General features: G+C 40.9%; 1 protein-coding gene and 1 long non-coding RNA gene across 5 annotated transcripts in view; one reads left to right on the top strand and one right to left on the bottom strand.

Moving 5' to 3' along the window:
- ARSK (arylsulfatase family member K) overlaps positions 1-22,380 on the bottom strand; it is a 961,037-nt gene that overhangs the window by 478,365 nt on the left and 460,292 nt on the right. Inside the window, exons 5-6 of one of the 2 annotated variants that reach the window (XM_078675401.1) lie at positions 11,806-11,977; positions 4,464-4,688 (exon numbers count right to left, since the gene is read on the bottom strand). In XM_078675401.1, coding sequence (XP_078531527.1) covers positions 4,464-4,688; positions 11,806-11,977 — 397 coding nt within the window. The remainder of the gene's footprint in view (positions 1-4,463; positions 4,689-11,805; positions 11,978-22,380) is intronic. The other variant, XM_078675402.1, reaches the window with a different exon arrangement.
- LOC144818221 (uncharacterized) overlaps positions 1-22,380 on the top strand; it is a 161,961-nt gene that overhangs the window by 73,812 nt on the left and 65,769 nt on the right. The gene's annotated exons all lie outside the window — the stretch shown is intronic.

Here is a 22,380-nt window from a genome sequence, read left to right as displayed (position 1 = left end):
CTAATGTGATTTATCGCCTAATGTGATGCTATATTTTAGGATGGTGTTGAATGCTAATGTGATAATGCTTAGGTCATTATGGTACCAGTAGTTACTGGTTGTGTTTGCATTTACTTACCTGTTCTGATGGTTCTGACAATGGCCTGATTGGCTTGGTCCTGTATATAATCCCCTGTGAATATTGCCTAGTGCCAGTTGGCACAGTGTAAATGTGTGATTATGTTTGTTGGACTTGGCCCCTTTTTGCAGGGCCATCCCTGAACTTTTTGCATTCCTCCAAAATATTTTCAGACCTGTTGTTGGCTATTTTATGACTCTGGGCACTTTACCACTGCTTATCAGTGCTAAAGTGCATATGCTCTCCCTATTTTAAAGTGATGTACTTGTTAGTCCCTAGTAAAGTGCACTGAGTGTGCCCAGGGCTTGTAAATCCAAATGCTGCTGGTGGGCTTGCAGCATTGGTTGTGACACCCATAGAAGCAGCCTGCAAAAGTGTGTCAAAGGCCTGCCATCGCAGAGCCTGTGTGCAGTCTGGTACTGCCATGCTGACTGGGCAAGTGCACCCACTTGCCAGTCACTAAACCTTCCATTTTCTTCATATCAGACACTCCTATGGTAGGCCCAAAGGCAGGGTGCATTGTAAGTATAAGGTAGAACAAGCCCTGATGTGTGTGCCATGTCCTAATAGTGAATTACAGCCATTTTCGTTTTTCACTATTGCAAGGCTACCTGTTCTCCATAGGCCAGAATGGGCAGTTAGATTATTACATTTTATGATCATAACTGACTCAGGGAACATGGTAGAAATTTAAACTTAGTATGCCTGAACTCAGAATGATAAAATACATCTCTTAGTGAAGTTGGTTTTAACATTCTGTGTTTGAAAATACCACCTTTAGACAGGAGGTATTTTCTTGTCTAACTATCCAAAGCCTGCCTCGGCTAGGTTGTGTATTTGTTGTCTGGAGTTTGAGTGACAGGGCTGGGGGATTCCAGGAGACAGAATGAGTCAGCCCTGTGGTGAATAGAGAGATCTGCATCTAGATGGGTGGGAGGAGTTGCACCTGGGACCTGAATAGGGCTGTGCCTTCCCTCCACAATGCTGGCTCCTCCTCCTGCGGTGCGGATGATGTCTCTGCCCTGCACTGTGAAAATAGAGAAGGAATCATGTCAACAAAGTGCTCCAGGGCTGTGCTTTCCCTCCACAATGCTGGCTCCACCTCCTGTGGGGTGACTGATGTTTTTGCCCTGCACTGTGAAAGGAAGGAAGGAGTCTTGTCAACAGACTGCCCCAGAACTGGTTTAGACTGGGCAAAGCCCCGCCTGCCTTCAGAGGACAAAGGAATTCAGGGTATAAATATTGGGACCCTGATCCCATGAAATTATATCACTTTTGGACAACAAGAAGAAACCTTTGCTGAGGAGTGAAACCAGAGGAAACTGAGGAGAGACTATCCCTATGTTGAATTGCTGCTTGGGGGATTGGCCTGCAGTGGTTGCCTGACTGCCAAAGAGAGGAGAAAGGGACTTTGTGTACTTTCATCAACTTGTAAGGATCTCCAAGGGCTTGGAACAAAGCTTGCATCCTGCTGAAGTCTCAGGGACAACAGACTTCAACCCCCAGCTCCCCAGAGTTCCTTGTGAAGTGCCTGCTGCTGTTTTGGGCCTTCTGAGGGACTGAGTGTCGCAAGGAGCTGGAAGCGTGACTCAAGAGGATGAAGCGTGTCGCCGTCGCAGCCGCTGCCGTCGCATCTCTGAACAAGGGTGTCACCGCTGTAGCTGACGCATTGCACCATTTCAAGAGAAGCGTCTCACACCGAAGAAGAAGCATGTCACAGCCGCTGCCGTCGCATTTATGAACAAGGATGTCGCAGCTGCAGCTGATGTATTGCACCGCATCGGGAAAAGCGACTCGCATCCACGGAGAAGCGTGCCGCCGTTGGAGCCGCTGTCGTCGCATCTCTGAACAAAGGTTTCGCCGCTGCAGTTGTCGCATCGAGCGGAAGCGTCTTGCATCGAGGGAGAAGAGTGTCGCCGCCAAAGCCGCTGTCGTCGGATCTCTGAACAAGGGTGTCACCGCTGCAGCTGGCGCATCGAGCCGAGACATCTCGCAACATCGGAGAAGTGTGCTCCATCTGGAAGATCTTCACGTCTTTATTTCCTTGCAGTGGAACTATGCCTCATTTCCATCGCTGCAACACTTTTGTTGTGGAAGCGTCACGCATCGTAAGGTACATTGACTTAAAGTCGCATTTTAAGAACTGAACAGAACTAAGCTAAGACTACCATTTTAAGTACAGTATTGTGGATTTTTGTCGTTTGTGGTCTTGTGATAAGTCTATATAAAGAATATCTTCGGGGTCCAGCAGAGGGTGATGCAGGTACACTGAGGGTGCCGAGCGTCGAGGGCGGTGTGCCAAATACGTTCCCACCCCTGTGACCCATGGTGTTCTTCCTTAACACCAACTAAGTGCAGAAACCGAAAAGTCGAAGCCTCCTAAACCAGGAGTAATTAGGGAGACAAATTCTTTCTTCCTGATTTTTTTGCACTTTTTCACTGTTTTCTTATTTTTCACATTCACGTCCCTAGGTAAGGGTGGGTCTTAGTGTGCTCATACCGCCAGGGTTTAGTACACCTTAATAGTCCTGAAGAATTGCCTGGTAAAATTACACCGTTTCACGGCAAGAAAGATGTCGACTGATATCTAGGAATCTGCCACTCAACTAAATGTGGACTGCTTCCAAACACATAGATTTTTTAATACCAAGTCTTTAGTGATCATAGAATAAAATTATCCTTGTGATACACTACAGACAATTTTAAAATACCTTCACCACTCACTAGTTTATTTTGCACCAACACGTCCTAATCTCACTAACCTGCCCCGCAGTAGATCTGGCGTTGAAGCACACCAAGGAGACACTCGGTCCCCTTGGTGGAGCCCGATGATGAAGCATGTCATCACCAGGTGGGGAGTGAGGGCTTTCTTTAACGTCCTAAGTGAGGCCGTTTCTCTTTCTTCCTTTTGCTCCCTAAAACAGAGCAGGGATTATCTTCAGTGTGTAACTATCTTGCCCCGACTAGAGTAGTAGATTCTGCCTGGCACTAGCCAACCAGAAATCCCATTTCTAACAGTGCCTTTAAAAATAAAGGTGTTTCTAAAGATCAGCGGTGCAGGATAACCTACTTACTTCCTTTCATTAACTTTAATTCACCTTTAAACAATGACATATCTGTTTATTATACTTTCTCGATGTTAGTGCGGAGTTGAGAAAAAAGGAGCACAGTGCTGCTGTTGACCAGGGGCCGCTCTTTAAGTATCCAAGCCAGTGTACAGTACCTTAAGTTGAATTAGGCTAAAAATAGAGTTAATAATCACTCCCATGTGCTGAATCAGGGCCTTGTTTCAGTCCAAGTCCAAATCCAGGTCTCCTTACTTTACTCTTTCTTCTCCATTTCAACGTTTCGACCTACTCGCTCTCTTTTATTCTTTTCCTTTCTTCCTTCAATGTTCAGTTTTTCTTTTATCTATCTTTCTCTCTCTCTGTCTCTCTCTCTCTCTTTGTTGTTTTTCAATTTTGCTTGCCTTCTTTTTTTGTGTCACTCACTTCCCTCAGCTTCTTTTCAGTCCTTTGGTCTGTATATTTGGCTTTATATGTATTTAACCAATCCTCCTTTCTATGCTTTTCTTTTCTCCCTACCCGCCACCCTCCACCCTCATTAAATATATTTTGCGTTCTTTCATTCCGGTCTTCCCTTTCACTTTGAACTTTCATGAATTCTCTTTATCAGACCCAGCCAGTCTCTTTCTGTTCTTTATTTTCTCCCCGTAGCACCCCTTTGACCCAGGCTATCTCTGGCTTATTGATAAAAACTACTTCCTGTCTTCTGGGCTAAGGTCAGAGCTGAGAGACCCCGTAACAAGCACCTTATTTCAATGCAATAAAAAGATAACTTGATGGAGGGCTGAAGTCACCTCAGTGCCTGATGACCTATGGTCGGATTTGAGCTCAGCTGAAACAAGAAACAGAAGCCTTCAGAGAGCCTTCTGAATCGCCATTTCCCATGTTTGCCCTAGCTGGCTCTGGGGGCCCTCACCCGGTGTAGACTATTGTTTACAGCAGTGCCTGCTCTGGGTAACCCGTTGCACGTTCCACTGTACGTCCAGTTCTTTGTAATTTAACTGGTTGAAGCAGGTTATGCATATATAGCACACACTTACGCATACAAACTGCACTATTATTTTACATAGTCAATTTAACTTATCTTACTCGTGCATAAATTACACAGCTATAGCAGGATTAGGGACTTTGGGTGCAAGTGCCTATTTTGTGTTTGAGCCCCTTTGTACTTTTAAAGCTGAATGTCAGGCTTCGATACCCCTTACGTGGCACTAACACGTCAAAGCGCAGGACAATATAGCTAGAGAACGCTTGTTTGAGAGAAATGTTTCTAGGCTTACCAAGCACAGTAGGGTAAATGTCCACAAGTGATACCACGTTTGGTATGTGCTTTCCGGGTCTAATATTCGGCCCCATCATTAAAAGAGGAACGTGGGAGCTCCCTTCGTACATGCTCATTTTATAAAACTGCCGATGCTCCATTGCCAGTTCGCCATGATCTGAGCTAAACACAACTACGGTATTCTTTAGGAGGTGGGCATCACGTAGAGCTGATATGACCTCACCTGCAACAAAAGGACATATTTACAGAACATTTAATTAGGATGGACTGCACTGCTTCTCATCATTTGTTAATACACCCTGTATATCAGTAAAATAAAACAAGCAACCCAAAACGATTGTTACATGAAAAGATCCGTAAAAGAAAGTGTAAGGAAACCCTACCTAGTGCGACAGGATGTGGTTGTGTCACAGGAGGTGTTAGACTTGGCTTTTCCAGCGGGTTTATTATCAGATTGTTAGCTTTTCTGCCTCCGGTTTCGGAACCTGTTTTTGTTGGTTTTGTGACCCTGGGGACATTACCACTGCTGATCAGTGGTAAAGTGAATATTCTCTCCCTGTAAATTGTGTTTATGGATTGGTGATTCCTCGATTGGCATATTTGATTTACTGGTAAGTCCCTAGTACAGTGTACTGTGTGTGCCAGGGCCTGTAAATCAAATGCAATGCTGCTAGTGGGCCTGCAGCACTGATTGTGCCAAAATGAGTAAGTGCACTTACTCATTTTGGTATTCACAGAGGGTACTTACTCATCAATGAGTAAGTGCCTTCTGTGAATACCAAAATGAATAAGTGCCTTCTGTGAATATCAAAATGAGTAAATGGTAGTAAGTTTAGGATTTTGTCTTAAGTTAGTTCTGTGAATCAGGCCCAATATGTACAGGATAGCTATATATGCTACCCAAAATGTTTTTAAAAACCCTTTAAAATATTAATCTAAGAACTCTCTAACAAAAATGATCAATTGTAAAAGCACTATAGGAATATAAAAAAATCTATGAGATTTAAAAAAATAACAAAGGTTAGCTGATGGCATAGAAATAAAAGTGTGACAAAGGATCACACACACATTATCTCAATATTGTACCTAACATTGTTTCACTTGAATAGGACTTTTAGTTCATTAAGATACCTGCGAGCAATATGGTAGAGAACTGGTACCTAAAACAGAAGAATGGAGGAGAGTGGTACGTAGCTTTTCAGAGAAGCATTAGTAAGAGTGATTCCTGGCTGCAGTTAAGGCAAGTGAACTTCCACATCCCTATCACATCCACTTGGGACAAATTAAAATTTTTGTGAAATGATGGATTTTAAGGCTAGGAAAACTATCTAGCACATTATTTAAATACCGTAATAATTCATAATAATTTACAATAAAAGGTCCACCCACATCACGCCTACAGTGAAGACCCATTAGACTCCTGGTCATGGATGCCAACCGATACCCTCAATGATCTCTAAAGATCTGATCATTTGGACAGATACAAAACATATCCCATTAGCTGTCCAGGGTGTCTCCTGAAAGAATTATGCAATACTCAAAAAGTGCAGGGGGTTTGTTAGCCTCGATGTAGTCTCCCAGGATTTTCTGCATGTATTTTAGTGGCGTGCAACATCTTTTGGCTTGCCTAATGGCACTCAATTTCTATGCCACAATTACTGCATAGCTCCCATCTTCAGTTCTTTCTCAGTCTCTTTGGGGATGCTTTTAAGATGGTTTTAACTGCTCACAGTATTCTTTAGTATTATGATATAAAATACAGATCCTAATTTACTTTCAAGAATGCAAGCTTGGCTTTGTTATCCACTTCAAGTTAGCCTGTTTGTATGGCTGAAGGAAGAAAGTAATGAGGATCCTCAAGCAAGCATGTACCTCCCTTGCTACAACTCCTTTATTGCATGTTCTGGAGTCTTTGTCTTGAACTGAGCGTGAGGAAGCAATGAGGATTTGGTTATAGGGAACTTTCAGTCAGATTAAAAAACCTAGATGTCTATTTAGGCCTCTGCTACAGAGAAGGTTTAGTTTTCTGTCTTTACGGCCTATTCTTTCCAATAAATAACATATAGAGATTGAAATTTGTGTCTGCTGTTTGCTCCTATTTGCATGGCTTTGTTGTCCATCTCAGGTGTCTGCTCTTGATTCAATGGCTTTCCTCACTATTCTTGTTTGTCCTGCACAAGAGCATTTCGGTCTCAAGGTGTTTTGGCTGGATGAGTTGTATCCTTCCACTGCTAAACTGATGGGACTGTTATTTCTTTTGCTTTCATCACTCCTTTAGAGTGCATTTGTCTCCTTTATCTCTTCCTGACTTGTTCATGTGTCCCCCCTCTCCTACTTTCTTTTCACTCCAATCTCCCTTCCCTTCTCCTGAGCACTCCTTGTCCCACTCCCCATCCTGCTTCTCATTTTAAATATGTTTTATGCCCCACACACTTTCTTGTTACACTCTTCCCTCTTCCTAATTCCACCATGCTCCAGTGCTGTATATCAACAAGAAATGTCCCAGCAGGACTCAAGAGGTCCATGGAATTAACTTAGCTAAGTTTCGCTGAGAAACAGTAGGAAAGTCAAAGGCCTTTTTCGTACTAACATGATAAACCATTTAAGAATAACATTAACTATTTCAGATGACCACAAACGGTCTTTCCTGCACAGTAAAGAACCAGGAGAACCAAAGACATAGTACTTACAATTTATTGTTCAGATTCAAAATCTTCGCATAGATACCTGCTCACTAAGGCCGAACTAGCCACACTGGGATTTTGGTGTTTCCCTGGGGGGCTGGAAAGGTGGGATGTCTGGTTTTGTGTACTGGGGGGTGGTTTTGCAGCAGTGTTTTGAAATTTGTTATGAGTTCAAAATCTCCGCTGCAGAGCTCCTAGTATATCCAGCAGTTTTCATGCAAGTGTCAAGATATCTGTGGACTTTAATATTCCTGCTGGGGAGGGATCGAAGGTCAGTCTAGTTGCAGTTTAAACAGCAAAACACAAAGAGGGTTGAGGCAAGAGTCCTGCCCCTATTACTTGTAGTGGCCTAATAGTGTTGCGATTTTGCTTGAAAAACCAGGAAGTGCACCCCTCTCCACTTCCTATTGGGTAAACCCAAATACAAACAAAGACAACAAATGGAATTAGCACCCATCTTTTGGAAAATCACATTATAGTTCATTGAGTTATAGCATATCCATGACGGATAGTAGAAGAAGCAGGTCCAAAACTCACTTGTAGTCAAAATAATTGTTCTTTATTGATTTAATATATTCTTAGTCAAAGTGTTTAGTCTCTGTCGAGACTTCTTCAGGGCTAAAAGAGAACATATATACATTACTTAAAATCCATACATATATACAAAGAGACACTATATCCATACATATATGTATATATACAAACAACCCTATAACAATTCTTATTCCTTAAAGTGCCTAAAACAATACCGAATTGCCATATAGCTAGTATGTTTCCATAACATGACCTTAGTTAACTGATCATGAATTGAAGAAACTTTATAACCTTATATAAGTCAAAGATTGGCCCGCGAGGAAAGCATGAGAAATACAATTTGTATTGTTATAATCATTGCATTCATAGTTTTACAGAGAGAATTAGTTCATTACATTCGTAGATTCATTTTTCTTATGTTCACTATCATAATTTTACAGAGAGAGTCTTAGTTCATTACATTCGTAAATACAGATTCATATCTCTTATGTTCACTATTAGAATCATCGCATTATGGCAAAAATCTGATACCTAAAAGTCCATTTACATACCTCAGAATGCAATATTTGTAGTTCAATTGTATCCCACTAGCAAAAAGAAAATTCAGCGACACGAATAAATATAGTGTCAATAGTAATCGGCAAAGCAAAAACAGAAAATGAAATGAACCACAACATCTTTATCCTCTAAAAATAAATACAAATGTAGTTGACCTATCATTGGTGCTCCAAACTGATTTGTTGTCACGCAATTGTGTACACAGAATAGCCATATTACAAAATACTGTTATATCAGCACGTAATCACAATGATCAATAAATTACACCATCTTTTTCAAACACAAAATAATCCAAGCCAAATTAACCCTCACAATGTATAGGTCGTTTCCCGTAATATTGCGAAAGCAAACTGATTGTTAAAGCCTGCATCATGTCAGTCACACATAAGTGCCCAGAATATATAAAAGTAGAATTTATCTAAACACGTTATGTTTCAAAAGATACTGTCACAGTTTTAGACTAAATGTGAATTTGTAATAGCCTATGTGACATTTAATCTGCTCAGCCTTGAATTCATATGAATTGGACCCAATTTTCTAATACCTCCTGCTCAAATTTCAATATCAGTGGCTAGGTTATATTGGAGAAAAATATTGCCACATAAAACACTTTGGAAGTATTGAGTGGAATATTCCACCGTGATATATTCCGTCTGCTATTTAGATCACAATTTTTCTGAAGAGAATAGCGCTTTCATGATGGAAACTGTGACAGTATCTTATGAAACATAACGCATTTAGATAAATTCTACTTTTATATATACTGAGCGCTTATGTGTGACGGAAATGATGGGGCTTTAACAATCAGTTTGCTTGCACAATATTACGGTAAACGTCCTATAAATTGTGAGGGTTAATTTGGCTTAGAATATTTTGTTTTTGAAAAAGATGGTGTAATTTGTTGACCATTGTGATTACGTGCTGATATAACAGTATTTTGTAATATGGCTATTCTTTGTACACAATTGCGTGACAACAAATCAGTTTGGAGCACCAATGATAGGTCAGCTCCGTTTGTATTTATTTTTATAAGCTAAAGATGTTGTGGCACATTTCATTTTCTGTTTTTGCTTTGTCGATTACTATTGACACTATATTTATTCGTTTCGCTGAATTTTCTTTTTGCTAGTGGGATACAATTGAACCACAAATATTGAATTCTGAGGTATGTTATATAAATGGACTTTTAGGTATCAGATTTTTTCCATAATTCGATGATTCTGATGGTGAACATAAGAGATATGATTCTGCATTTACGAATGTAATGAACTAAGACTCTCTCTTTAAAATTATGATAGTGAACATAAGAGAAACGAATCTGCATTTACAAATGCAATGAACTAATTCTCTCTCTGTAAAACAATGAATGCAATGATTATAACAATACAAATTGTATTTCTCATGTTTCCTCTCAGGCCAATCTTTGATTGGCCTGAGAGGAAACATGTTAGGCCAACTCCTCCCATTAGTAAAGCCAACCCCAACCACTGTGGTATGTTTTAATCTTGAGTTTGTGTTTTTTCCAGACCAAGCACTCTAAAAAATGTCTACCAGTGTGGATGACACCTGCCTCCTACACCTTATAGTTCCCCTTTGTCTTGTGTAACATTCTCTATACACTGATTTACACACATATGATTCATTGTCTGTATATGTGTGTGACGTAAACTGCTCAGACACTCTACATTGGTATGAGAGGCGCTATAAAACAAATTAAATACATGTAAAAGAGGCACTATGGAGAGATGAGGGGCACTGTTGAAGGGTGATAGTGAGGGAATCATTGAAGGGCCCCAACAATGATTGTCGCACTGTCAACCAACAGAGCTGAAGCTGGCCCTCCCTCAGTGAGAAGCCTCCTGCCCACAAACTGTCATGTGGTGACCATGTCTTCCAAATCAGACCTCAGAGGCACCAGGGGTAATAAATGTACAGCATGAAGGACTAAATTGCCTTTCCAGGCTTTCCTGTGTAAATCACCTAATGATTTGATAATTGAGGAATACATATATTGTAAATCACAGTAATACAAACCGTGGTTTGATTAGAGGATAACACGTTTAACAAACTTTGTCTTCTGTATTGATAAATCAATACAGAAGTTGTTTTTCAATATGCCTACTGTGTCTTTTGTTTTGCAAAATAATAGCATGACTTATTAAAATGGAGTCTTAACTGCACTTTGACATTTTATGCAGACTTAATAATTGGACCTATAACCCACACTTATGAAAAATGCCTAATTATAATTGTTTAAGTGGCTGGGTATCATGATGTACTGTAAGCTCATAATTTACTATGTTGATAAAGGCTAATACAATTGAATATATAATTAAAAATGTGTTATAGAATGCACTGTTTTTGCATTTTTCTTCAAATGTTCTTGGAAGGGAGAACCCCCTCAAACCCCCCTTGTAGTGGTCAGGCTTGCTCGCTGTACCTGGTATGGGGGTTTTCTGGCAAAATGTGCCAGGGCTGATTTGGTTTCCCAGTCCGGCCCTGCTGCTCACAGGAGCAAACAAGGAGTCTGACAGGGAGACACTATTTAGTCTTTCTTATTTGCCACCCTCAAACGCCTCTGAGCAATAATCTAACTTCGTCTGAATGCAGAAATGTTTACTGCAGGCCACCGCTTTCTCTCACTGTTGGTCTTTGGTCCCTCCCCACCTGTTCAGACTTTTTATTATTTAAGATGGATCCTTTATTTCTATTTCTAATAGGTACATATTTATAATAGAGACAGTAAGACTTTTATTGGCCTAAGCAGGAGTTTCTTAAATGTGTATATTTCATATTCAATGAATTCAGTTCTTATTTTCTTTCACTATATTCTCTACATTAAGTAGCATTTCATATGTATCTGGGATTGTCCAACTCCAAAGAAGAGAGGTTTTATCCTTGGTCTGTTACCAAAAAGAAAACAAGTTTGATGGCACTTATTTCATTTCTCCTCTTTATACTGGACTGTCTCAGCCTTGACAGGGGTTTGGAAATGATGTTCCTGCTGCCAGAGGGCTCTATAGAATATTCACAATAAGATTTTCATCCTGTTCCAAGTTGCAAACGAATTTCAGATTATGCAATTCTCAAACTATCAAGATATCACTTTTACTTTTATTTGGCATATGTGTTTTTGAAGTACTCCAAATGCTGCCACTATAGACCATAAGTGACTTTTCATCCATGCACTGCCTGGCAATACACACACAGGTGTGCAGGGTACAGTAAGAGGTTAACTATCTTAATGGACTGAGTGGATAAAAGAGAAAGCAGGGGGTTCTGAGGCCCTTCTACCTCTCGACATCTACATTACTTAAAAGATTACTCATTCAAATACAGGGGATCTTGTTAATCAATGCACGAAGGCCAATAGATAAGTGCCCCTATTAAGCATGGCATTATGAAATACGAAATATATGCAATTACCATATATCCATAAACCAAGTGGTGATTTTCTTGTACAGCAAAATACTGTCCCCAGTATACACAGCAACCGAAGGGACTCCAAAGTTACATGGTGAAACCATACAATAATCTGAACTAATTCCTAACAGTGGTACTTACCAAGCATGGCATCTGTCTCTGCACACATAGCATAGTAAAATGCTCTGATATCGAGTATCTCTTTTTTGGTAAAGTCTCCAGTACAGTTCTTGGTAAAAGTAGAATAGTAGTCAACAGGGTGCATATCTCCAAGAGGGACCCACTCTGGAAAAGTGATAGCCTCGTAGGACACCTACAGACCAGGACCACAAAACATAACTTGTTAAAATGTGCAAATGTGACAGATTTCACTTACACAATTGACATTCTTTATATAGTTAACAATGGATACCTTGTTGGACCTATGGCAGCAAGACAACATTTAGAGAGGGCCTTGGCATTTCAAAGGTGGCCTTTTGATCTGATTGTATCTTCAAAGGCCATGGTTGATATAACTACTGGGGCTTTGGCCTCCGAAAGTAGAGACACTTTTAGATTTGGAACCCTACTATGCAGGTTTAATACTGGGACATTGACACAAGGAATCATTAGGGCAGTAGGGACTGCAACTCGACTATCTGCAGACATGTGATGGATTTGAGCTTGTAGATGCTCCAAGAATGGGACTATCACTTGGTGGATTTTGCCTGGACATTGCTGGCCTGCAGCTAAGTGCAAACTGTTGTAACCTGGGTCTCGAAGTACTCTCCAATTCCCAGGGAGCTGGCCTCCTGTCCACGAGATCCCAGGGGCACAAAGAATCTCACATTCTCCACAAGATCATAAGGACAGCACTGGGGGTGGCGGAGATAGGTGGAAGTTATCGTGGTTGGGACAAGGACCGCCTTAACATACACCATCATCTCGCTGTGCAACAGGAGTGTGTGCGAAAGTTCAGCAGCCATGTGAGGTACCAGGAAATGAGGAGTTCGAGGAGTGCAGGGGAAGGTTGCAGAGTCCAAGGGACCCATGCTTGCCACCAGGGGACCTGTGCTCACTTGCGGTCCAGGGCATGTGGTGTCCAAGGGGTGTTGGGGAAACCTGAGCCAGGAGCTGAGATTGTCTTCAGCCTCCAGATCGGGAGGACAACAGTGCCTGATATCACGGCCTCTGTCCAAGGTCGTTGGCTCCCTCTCCCTGGACCAACGCCACAGGGCGCTTTGTTTTGAAAAACACTGTGACGAGACCCGAGGGGTTTTGTGTGCCTACCTATGGCAGGTCACACCCCCGCTCGGAGGGGAAACATTTCTCTAGACAGGGAAGCATGCCAGCTTTCTGGGTCACCACCTTTTGTCTTTGGGGGAACAGCGATCCCGCACAAGTGCAGGTGCCGTCATGCGCCTGGAGGTCTAATCCAAATGGACAAAACTAAGTAACTGTTTCTTTCTGTGTTAGGTGGTTCTGACTGTCTAGTCAACAAGGTGCCTGCAAGGGCAATGTTTATTGTTGGCTGGTGGAGTTGAATGATTGAGGGGTTGTGTTAAGAGGTATAGTCCGAGACTGGTGATTGTTTGACCTTTCTGCAATGGGAAAGTCTGATGATTGCATATAACTATAAAGTGTATATACAATGTGTGTTTTGTCTTGATATATGTGTATGTGTGTGTGTGTATGTGAGTGTGTGTGTGTATATATATATATATATATATATATATATATATATATATATATATATATATATACCATACAATGTGCAGCGTAACGCTCCACTCCGCTTAGACCCCTCCACAACAACAGTGGTCCGTGCTGGGCAGCGAGCCCATCAATTCAATCAAACATACCGGCGTCCACACGATCCTGGGACAGTATGAAGCACGAACTCCAATTGCGTGTTATTCAAAAATATTTAATCAGCAAGATAGCAGCAAAACAATCACACTCGACGCGTTTCGGGGCTCCTCCCCCTTGGTCACGAGTAGTAAAAAGAGTAATAGGATTGTAATACATATACTCAAGGTCACATGGTCTTAGTGAAGCAACAATAAACATAAACAAAATACTAGCGCTTTAAGTCAGCACTGTTAGGGAAAATTATTATAGTGCAAGGATCGAAAATATAAATTTCAAAATTAACACATTGTCATGGTCTGTTGATAAGCGTATACAGATTAGGTGATGTCAACCCTGAACATGTTTAGAACGCACACATGACTTGGACTGATTTATATGCCATTTAACGAAATGCATTTTGTCTGCCTGACATTCATAATAGGAATCTATGAAATAATACACAAATCGCCCCTGTGGGCTTAAAATATTGTCATTGCACTAGATGACCTCATGTATAATATACAATCAAAATATGCGTCAAATTATGCTATTCTGCCCCAGTGGGCAAGATAGATGGACTATAATTTCAAAATAGTATGAAATGTCAAGAAAAATAATGCCCTTGTGGGCTAAACCATTGATGCATGTTGAACGATTGAATTTTCAGTTCCATGTCTGCTCACTGTTTGTCTATTATAAGGTTGATATTCTCATTCAAAACATTTCTACATAACCAATCCCTGAAAAAAAGAAAATAAAAAGTGATCAGTGATGATACTAATGAGAAAATGACCAGTGATTCAAAACCTATATAGGGAGTACCATCAAACCTGCCAAATTGAGAGTGCTAGAGCACATGCGTGCTATCACCAACATGGATAAATCTTACCCGATAGCACGTCATTTTCTCAGTCATCACAATCAAAATGTGAATTTATTGAGTTATTGTGTACTGTGCACAGTTAAATTTGATGAGAGAGGGGGTAACCGAGTACAAAAATTGAGGAGACTGGAGTCAAGAATGATTATTCAATATAAAACACTGGTCACGAATGGTCATAACTGTGATGAAGAAATGGAAGTACACTTAGGATGACACAATGTAGTAATATGGTTTCATTGAGCATTCTGTAATTTTGTCTAGTAGGAAATCCATTTTGGATTAAGTAGAGAATAATGTCGTGTACTGTAATATGTTTCGCCCTTAGTTGTTTTTAACTTCTTTATCCTTTATACGAGTTATGAAGGGTTTATGATAGAATTTTACAATTTTCAATTTTTGAATCACTGGTCATTTTCTCATTAGTATCATCACTGATCACTTTTTATTTTATTTTTTTCAGGGATTGGTTATGTAGAAATGTTTTGAATGAGAATATCAACCCTATAATAGACAAACAGTGAGCAGACATGGAACTGAAAATTCAATCGTTCAACATGCATCAATGGTTTAGCCCACAAGGGCATTATTTTTCTTGACATTTCATACTATTTTGAAATTATAGTCCATCTATCTTGCCCACTGGGGCAGAATAGCATAATTTGACGCATATTTTGATTGTATATTATACATGAGGTCATCTAGTGCAATGACAATATTTTAAGCCCACAGGGGCGATTTGTGTATTATTTCATAGATTCCTATTATGAATGTCAGGCAGACAAAATGCATTTCGTTAAATGGCATATAAATCAGTCCAAGTCATGTGTGCGTTCTAAACATGTTCAGGGTTGACATCACCTAATCTGTATACGCTTATCAACAGACCATGACAATGTGTTAATTTTGAAATTTATATTTTCGATCCTTGCACTATAATAATTTTCCCTAACAGTGCTGACTTAAAGCGCTAGTATTTTGTTTATGTTTATTGTTGCTTCACTAAGACCATGTGACCTTGAGTATATGTATTACAATCCTATTACTCTTTTTACTACTCGTGACCAAGGGGGAGGAGCCCCGAAACGCGTCGAGTGTGATTGTTTTGCTGCTATCTTGCTGATTAAATATTTTTGAATAACACGCAATTGGAGTTCGTGCTTCATACTGTCCCAGGATCGTGTGGACGCCGGTATGTTTGATTGAATATATATATATATATATATATATATATATATATATATATATATATATATATATATATATATATATATATATATCCTGCGGCGCTGTGCCTGTCTTATCTTTCCGTTCCTAGAGTGTCTCCACCCCGGCATCACCCGATCCGAATGCATCACACAGCAGCATTCTGGGTCATGAAGTTCATTACAGCAGGACTGCACAGGTGAGCCTCGCTAACATCAGGGAGCGGAACAGGGCGTATTAAAGCAAGGCAGGACTGCATGTGCCACAACAGCTGAGGAAACATTATCGAGAGGGGCGCTGACGAAGGCAAGACACGCCGAAATGCATTCGCCTGACAACATCCTGCAATAAAGTGTTTCCCCAAATTCCCCTTTGGGTCACTGCTCTTTTCTTGTGGAGGAGGATATTATATATATATATATATATATATATATATATATATATATATATATATATATATAACGACAAGTGTTTTTATATATATGGTGTGGAGTCTTTTTGCAGCATACACAGTGTGTTGCAAGGGGGGATGTGTTGGTTATGCCAATACTTTACACTTGTGTTGTGCCAATACTTTACACTCGAGTCCTAAGGACAAGTCTGACTGCTCAGTGCCAAACTACTAGAGGGTGAGCACAGGTTTTCAGACAAGTGTAATGTGATCATTCTATTTGGAACAGTGGATTCTGACTGGCATCAATGTGCCTAGCCGTCCCGAAACTGCTGGGTCTAACAATATCACAATAAAAGTAAAGGATGGTTGATAAAAATTAATTATAATTAGTAGAAGCACATTAATACCAGTATTAGTTTTAGGACAGAAATGAAACCTAACAGTAACTGATAACAAAAGAAAGAATTATTCACTTTGCAAAATCAATGCCATTTATTTGCCAGGAAAAATAAATCCTCATTAAAAAAATGTAAGCTATGCACATTTAAATGGATTAAAAGGAGAGCAATATATCAACAGTAGGGCTAAGTAAAGGAGTTTCTGCTTTCTTTCATATCCGGCTGGTTGGGTACCGATGACTAATATAGTACTAACTTGTACAAATAAATTCCAGTTGATTTCTGTGCTGCTAGAAACTGGTTTTGGATGTTTAATTGTGTTAACGCGGGATTTCTGGTCTATTGTTATAGATCTAGATCCCAACTCAGGTCAACTAAACCGTTGGTACCTGTCATAGAGTAAAAGGCAATCCACTACTAGGTCAAACAGTTAAGGACTTACACCACTCTAAAGAACCACTTACTACGAAAAAGTTTTAAAAGTTTATTATAAAGCCAAAGTTAACTGGAGATACAAACATCTCAAAATAAGGTTTAAAAGATATACGGGTATCAATACAAACATGAATTTTCTAAATGTTCTTAGTCGGCAAAAGAATGTAACCAAAACCAATTCAAATATCATCAGAGTTGCAAGAATAGACACAAGCTGTAACTTGTGAGTCATTTACAGAAAGGAAGAATTCAGGTTAGACTGTCCCTACACTAGACTAAGTGACATCCCTACTTAGCAAAATCTTAACCTAAAAAGGTGTCAGCCGTGGTGACTTCCAAAGAAGATCACACACTTCCCTTAATCTTCGTGGTGAATCGATGTCTCGCAGTTAACCTATCTGCCTACCCATCCGCTCTCTTAGGTTCCTCAGATCATCTGCTCTAACTCCACCCAGGGGTGCTGTCCCTAATACAAAAATCACATTTACAATAGAAACGCCCCTTAGAGACGCCCCTCACGTGGTGTTGGTTCTGGTATTTTCATGCTGATACTCCTCTGGGCCCATCGTTAGCGTGGTGACCTTGCTTCTCAGACTCTTTCTACGGCAGGACGGTACCCCCCAGGAAATTCCTGAAGCCTCCTCCAGGCCTGTGCCTGGCTCCCTGAACAAAAGTCTATTCATCACTCTCTTGATGGAACCTCCTCGCACCTGCAAACAGACACTTGTACTGTGGGCCCCAAATTCCGGCCTCCACCGTATCTTCTAAGTCGTAAACCCTTTGAGCAGGCTCCGCAATTTATGCTTAACATGACCTTCCTTTAACTAGCACATGCAGATCTAAAGAAATGACTTTATCTATTCAGGCCTATTAGAATTACATGAAACGGGCCTGTGCACTCTGTAAACCTTTAATTTCTTAGTCTAAACAGTATTCTAACTTATTACACACAATGGTTATATGAAACACTTCTATAGAACATATATTTCAGTTCTATGATCAATAATACCTTGAATTATAACAACATTAAAAATCCACATTATATGAGTGTGTAACAGCACCTTTTCATTCTCTGTGTACTGCCATGTGGCCTACACATTTCTACGTTTAGCAGAATCACATTTTCCCCTACAACAGCCACATAACATGGGATTTCAACATCATTCTAACATTTCTACACACTTCTACATTAGCTTTTCACACTGATATATGCATTCTATTTTAATTAAACACTCTTATGTATTTTCACTCTATAAATTCAACACTCTTATGTAATCTTTACTAAACTGATACAACGTGCTTGTAAATATGGTGCACTTCTATATTTTTTTCCCAATTTGCGCTCTCTCAGTCCCCCCCTTTGATGACTTTTAGTAGTCATCACCATCACAACACCATCCCTAAGGTATGAAATGAGTCAAACTGAACTCGTTGCAGTATTCCCTCGTTTCATCATCTCTAGAGCCCTCAGACTCCTGTACTGGTTATCCTGCATCGCAGCTAATTTCCTCTCCTGCTCCCTCATGGATCTCTGCAACCTATTTGATCTATACCATTGGTACAGCCGCACCAATCCCCACAAGGTGATTACACAAATCACTATTATGATGATAGGTTTCAATATGTCCCAAATGAAACCCTTTCCTAGGTTGGCAAACCAACCTCCAACTTTACCCATTCCTTGACCTACTTTTTCCCACACATTTACCTGTGTCAAATCCTCAATCTCATGATGAATTTCAGTAATGTTCCGTATGTACTTTTCTAGAGGTTTTGAATTGTCTGGAATGTAAGTACAACATTCCTGAACCTTCAAAGCCTTACAGACTCCTCCCTCTTTGGCTAACAGAACGTCTAGAGCAAGTCGGTTCTGAAGAACCATTGCCCTTATCGATTGCATGTCTCCCTCCACCAGCATTAATGATCTAGCAGTACTGGCGGACAACCTATCTACAACTGTTGCCAATCTTCTAATCTTGACATCATTCAGTATTATCCCTAAAAGAGGAAGCGCAGCACCAAATACGTCTCCTACTACCTCCTCATAGTGTACATCCCTTCTTCCTCTAGCTTGAGTTCCTCTCTCTATAATTTCCAAATCCTCAGCATGGTATATTTTGGGGAAGACAATTGCCAAATAACATGATCCATACCAATTATCCGGTAGTTTCACATATGCATTTCTTCCACAAACAAAATATACATTGGGGATCACCTGCATTTCCTTCAAGAAGTCCTTGTTATAATATTCTAATTGAAAAGCATGTTCACAACTTACTTCTCCCACAAACACATTCTCATAATAGGTTTTACCCCTATGTATACACAGTTTCCCCTTTTTCTCTCGATCTAATGCTATTGGACCATTACTACCCTTTCTTTGGTGTGACCTTTCTTCCTCGGTCCAATCTGTTTTCCATTGGCCTGAAGCTTTTAAGATCTTCTGTCTCCTATACCGATCATCCACCTGCCCTATAAACTTTTTCTCAATTTCTGACACTTTACAAGTCAAATTATTTCTTCGGGCATGTGAAGTATCCAACGTTTTCCAAGGAACGAAAAATTTCTTTAATCTATCTTCACTCTTATAATAATCCCACTTGTTCAAGTGCTTGTAGTTTGGTACTTCTGGTAAAACAGCATCAAAATTTGAAAAATAATACTCAAAACCATCACGTTCATAAAATATACTAAGCAGCAAACTACATGTGATTCCATAAGTCAATGGAAGATGGTGATATCTAATACCTTCGTCTACAGAGGCTGGCAATTGCATGCAAACATAACAATTCTTGGCCTCCATAGCATCAATATATTCATAAAGCAATTTAGCATATGCATTTGATTTGAAATTTCCCTGTGATTCATCCACATGCAACCTACGAGTCTCTGCTGCTAGTAAAGCTTTATCTTTCTCAGTATTGTCCCCCTTTTTACCAGCAGTAGTAGGTTTCTGTGTCGATACAATTTTTGCTTCCTTTGTTGCTTTCTCTTCATTTCTATCTCCCACCACATATGATATAGTAACTACTAAAACTATGAGAAAAATTACTCCCACTAAAAGTGTGCCTACTATGCATTTTGTCCTGCGGTTCGGGTTGCCAGCCTCCATGTTCTCAAGACAGTGTAGTTCTGATTTCCTTTCACAACACAAAGTCTCTTGTCTTTGCTTCTTCAGCCTTTCCGAACCACACCTGGAAGCTGATAATCCCATCCGCAAGATCAGTCTTTGAGTTCTAGAGCAATAGACAACCCTAGCCCTTCTCCGTCCACTAAATGGAAGTCCCTAACTTTCTTCTTCTTCCACTTGGCGCTAGGTTATCTCTCAATCTGTTTATTTACAAAGTCTTTAGCAATCTGGAATTATACGTGTTCCGGCAGCTCTAATCACGTATTCCAATATTTCCAAACGAAGAATGATCTCCTCATGTGTTGGGCTCATTGAACAAGAAGTCGGACATTCTAGTCTGTTTAAAACCATGTCTCTTATCCTGCTCAGTAGGGGAGGATTGGGGATAGTGAATGTCAGCAACCCTTTGACCTCCACTCCTGGTATCAACAACACTATTTCCAAGGTTATGATTGGGTCAGTACTGATCAGTAGCACTTCCCTCACCCTCCCGTATCTCCGTGCACAGGACATCTGCAGCTAGGTAGGTCCACTCAGGAGTAGCGTATCTTCTGAAGGGCACTCGCACTCTCCTCGATCTTCTCGGACCTTCCTGTTCCTGTCTTTGTGCACCTTCGTCCTGATCCGAGTCTTCAGATATAGGAGCAAGAGTTCTCTCTGGAGTTGACTTTAAGCAAGGCCTCTGCTTTCTTTCAGGCCAACTAGCTTCTCCACGCCTTGTTCTCCTATTTCTTGTCCTCACACTCGGTTCTTGATCACTCTGGTACTGATCTGTGTCTGAGCCGTATTCACAGCAACTTTCTCCTTCAGTGGCAACTTCAGTTTCACTGCCGTCCTGTCTTTCTTCTTCTGGATCTGTAACGCTCCCAACTTCTTCCGACACCCCCACAGCTTGACTGATCCCCTCTAGTGGTTCGTCGTCCACAGCTGGATTTTCGTCTGTGAGAGGAGCTGTTTCTTCTAAGGGTGCTGGAACTCTTCGAGTATGGGAGGCATGTATCCAGTTCGGCAGCCCCCCACACTTTACAGCCGTATTCGTTGTCAGGATTATTTGGTAGGGCCCCTTCCAACGCACGTCTAGGCAGTTCTTCCGGACGTGCTTCTTCACCAGAATCCAATCACCAGGGCACAAATCATGACATAGGTCTCTGGAAGATGGAACTTCAGCAGCCTGCACCTGAAGAGACACAGAATGAATGGCGTCAGACAGTCCCTTACAGTAATCCAGGATCAGGTCATCTGTAATATTCAACAAAGCTGTAGTTGGTACAGACGGAAGTCTCATTGCCCTCCCCATTAACACCTCATGTGGAGAGAGACCTGTCCTCCTGTCTGGTGTACTACGCATACTCATGAGCACCAAGGGCAGAGCATCAGGCCAGCTTAAGGACGTCGATGAACATACTTTGGCTATTCTGGACTTCAAAGTCCCATTTGTCTGCTCCACGATACCTGAAGCTTCTGGTCGATAGCAACAGTGCAACTTCTGATCAATGTTCAATGCAGAGCAAAGCATCTTCACAACTTCACTGTTGAAATGAGTTCCCCTATCTGATTCCAGGGAGGTCGGCACCCCGAAGCGCGGGATCAACTCTCTAAGCAACAACTTTGCTACTGTGAGTGTATCGCACCTGCGTGTAGGGTATGCTTCGACCCATCTGGAAAATATGCATACAACCACCAGAACATACCTGAGGCGGTTGACTTTTGGCATCTCAATAAAATCTAATTGCATTCGGTTGAAAGGCCCCCCAGACCTCCCAATGTGACTCATTGTAACTGGTGTTCTTTTCCCTACGTTCAATTGTTGACATGTAACACATCTCTTACACACTGCTTCTGCCGCAATCCTGAACTTGGGACAATACCAAGTCTGCCTAAATAACCTCAGCATGGCATCTCTTCCCAAATGTACTGGACCATGTATCTGTCGTGCCATTGGACTCACTAATTCCTCAGGTAATACTGCCCTTCCATCTGCTGAAACCCACAAATCCATTTCACCTTTCACACAACCTGCTGTTTCCCATGCCTTTTTCTCAGAATCAGGTGCGTTTTCTTGCATGAATCTTCCCAAGTATCTACTGTTTCCAGCACCATGTTTAACTCTGTCTTTTCCTGAGTCCCACCTACTTCCACCTCCGTGAAAGAATATCCTTGCTCCGCGCAATATCGCGCGACTTTGTCTGCATATCGATTTCCTTGTGACACAAAATCTGTATTTTTGGTGTGGGCTACACATTTAACGATCGCAATTGCTGCTGGTCCTTGTAATGCTTCTAACAACAGTCGCACAAATTCCCCATTTTGAATAGGCGAACCAGAGGAGGTCATGTCTCTGAGACTACAATTGCCCAAAATCATGAACTACACCGAAACCATATTGGCTATCGGTATAAATGGTGACTCTAATTTTTCTACCTGCTATACAGGCACGTGTCAA

Source organism: Lissotriton helveticus, chromosome 2_1 (assembly GCF_964261635.1).
Source record: "Lissotriton helveticus chromosome 2_1, aLisHel1.1, whole genome shotgun sequence".
Lineage (NCBI taxonomy): Eukaryota > Metazoa > Chordata > Amphibia > Caudata > Salamandridae > Lissotriton > Lissotriton helveticus.
This window is presented reverse-complemented; position numbering and strand designations above follow the sequence as displayed.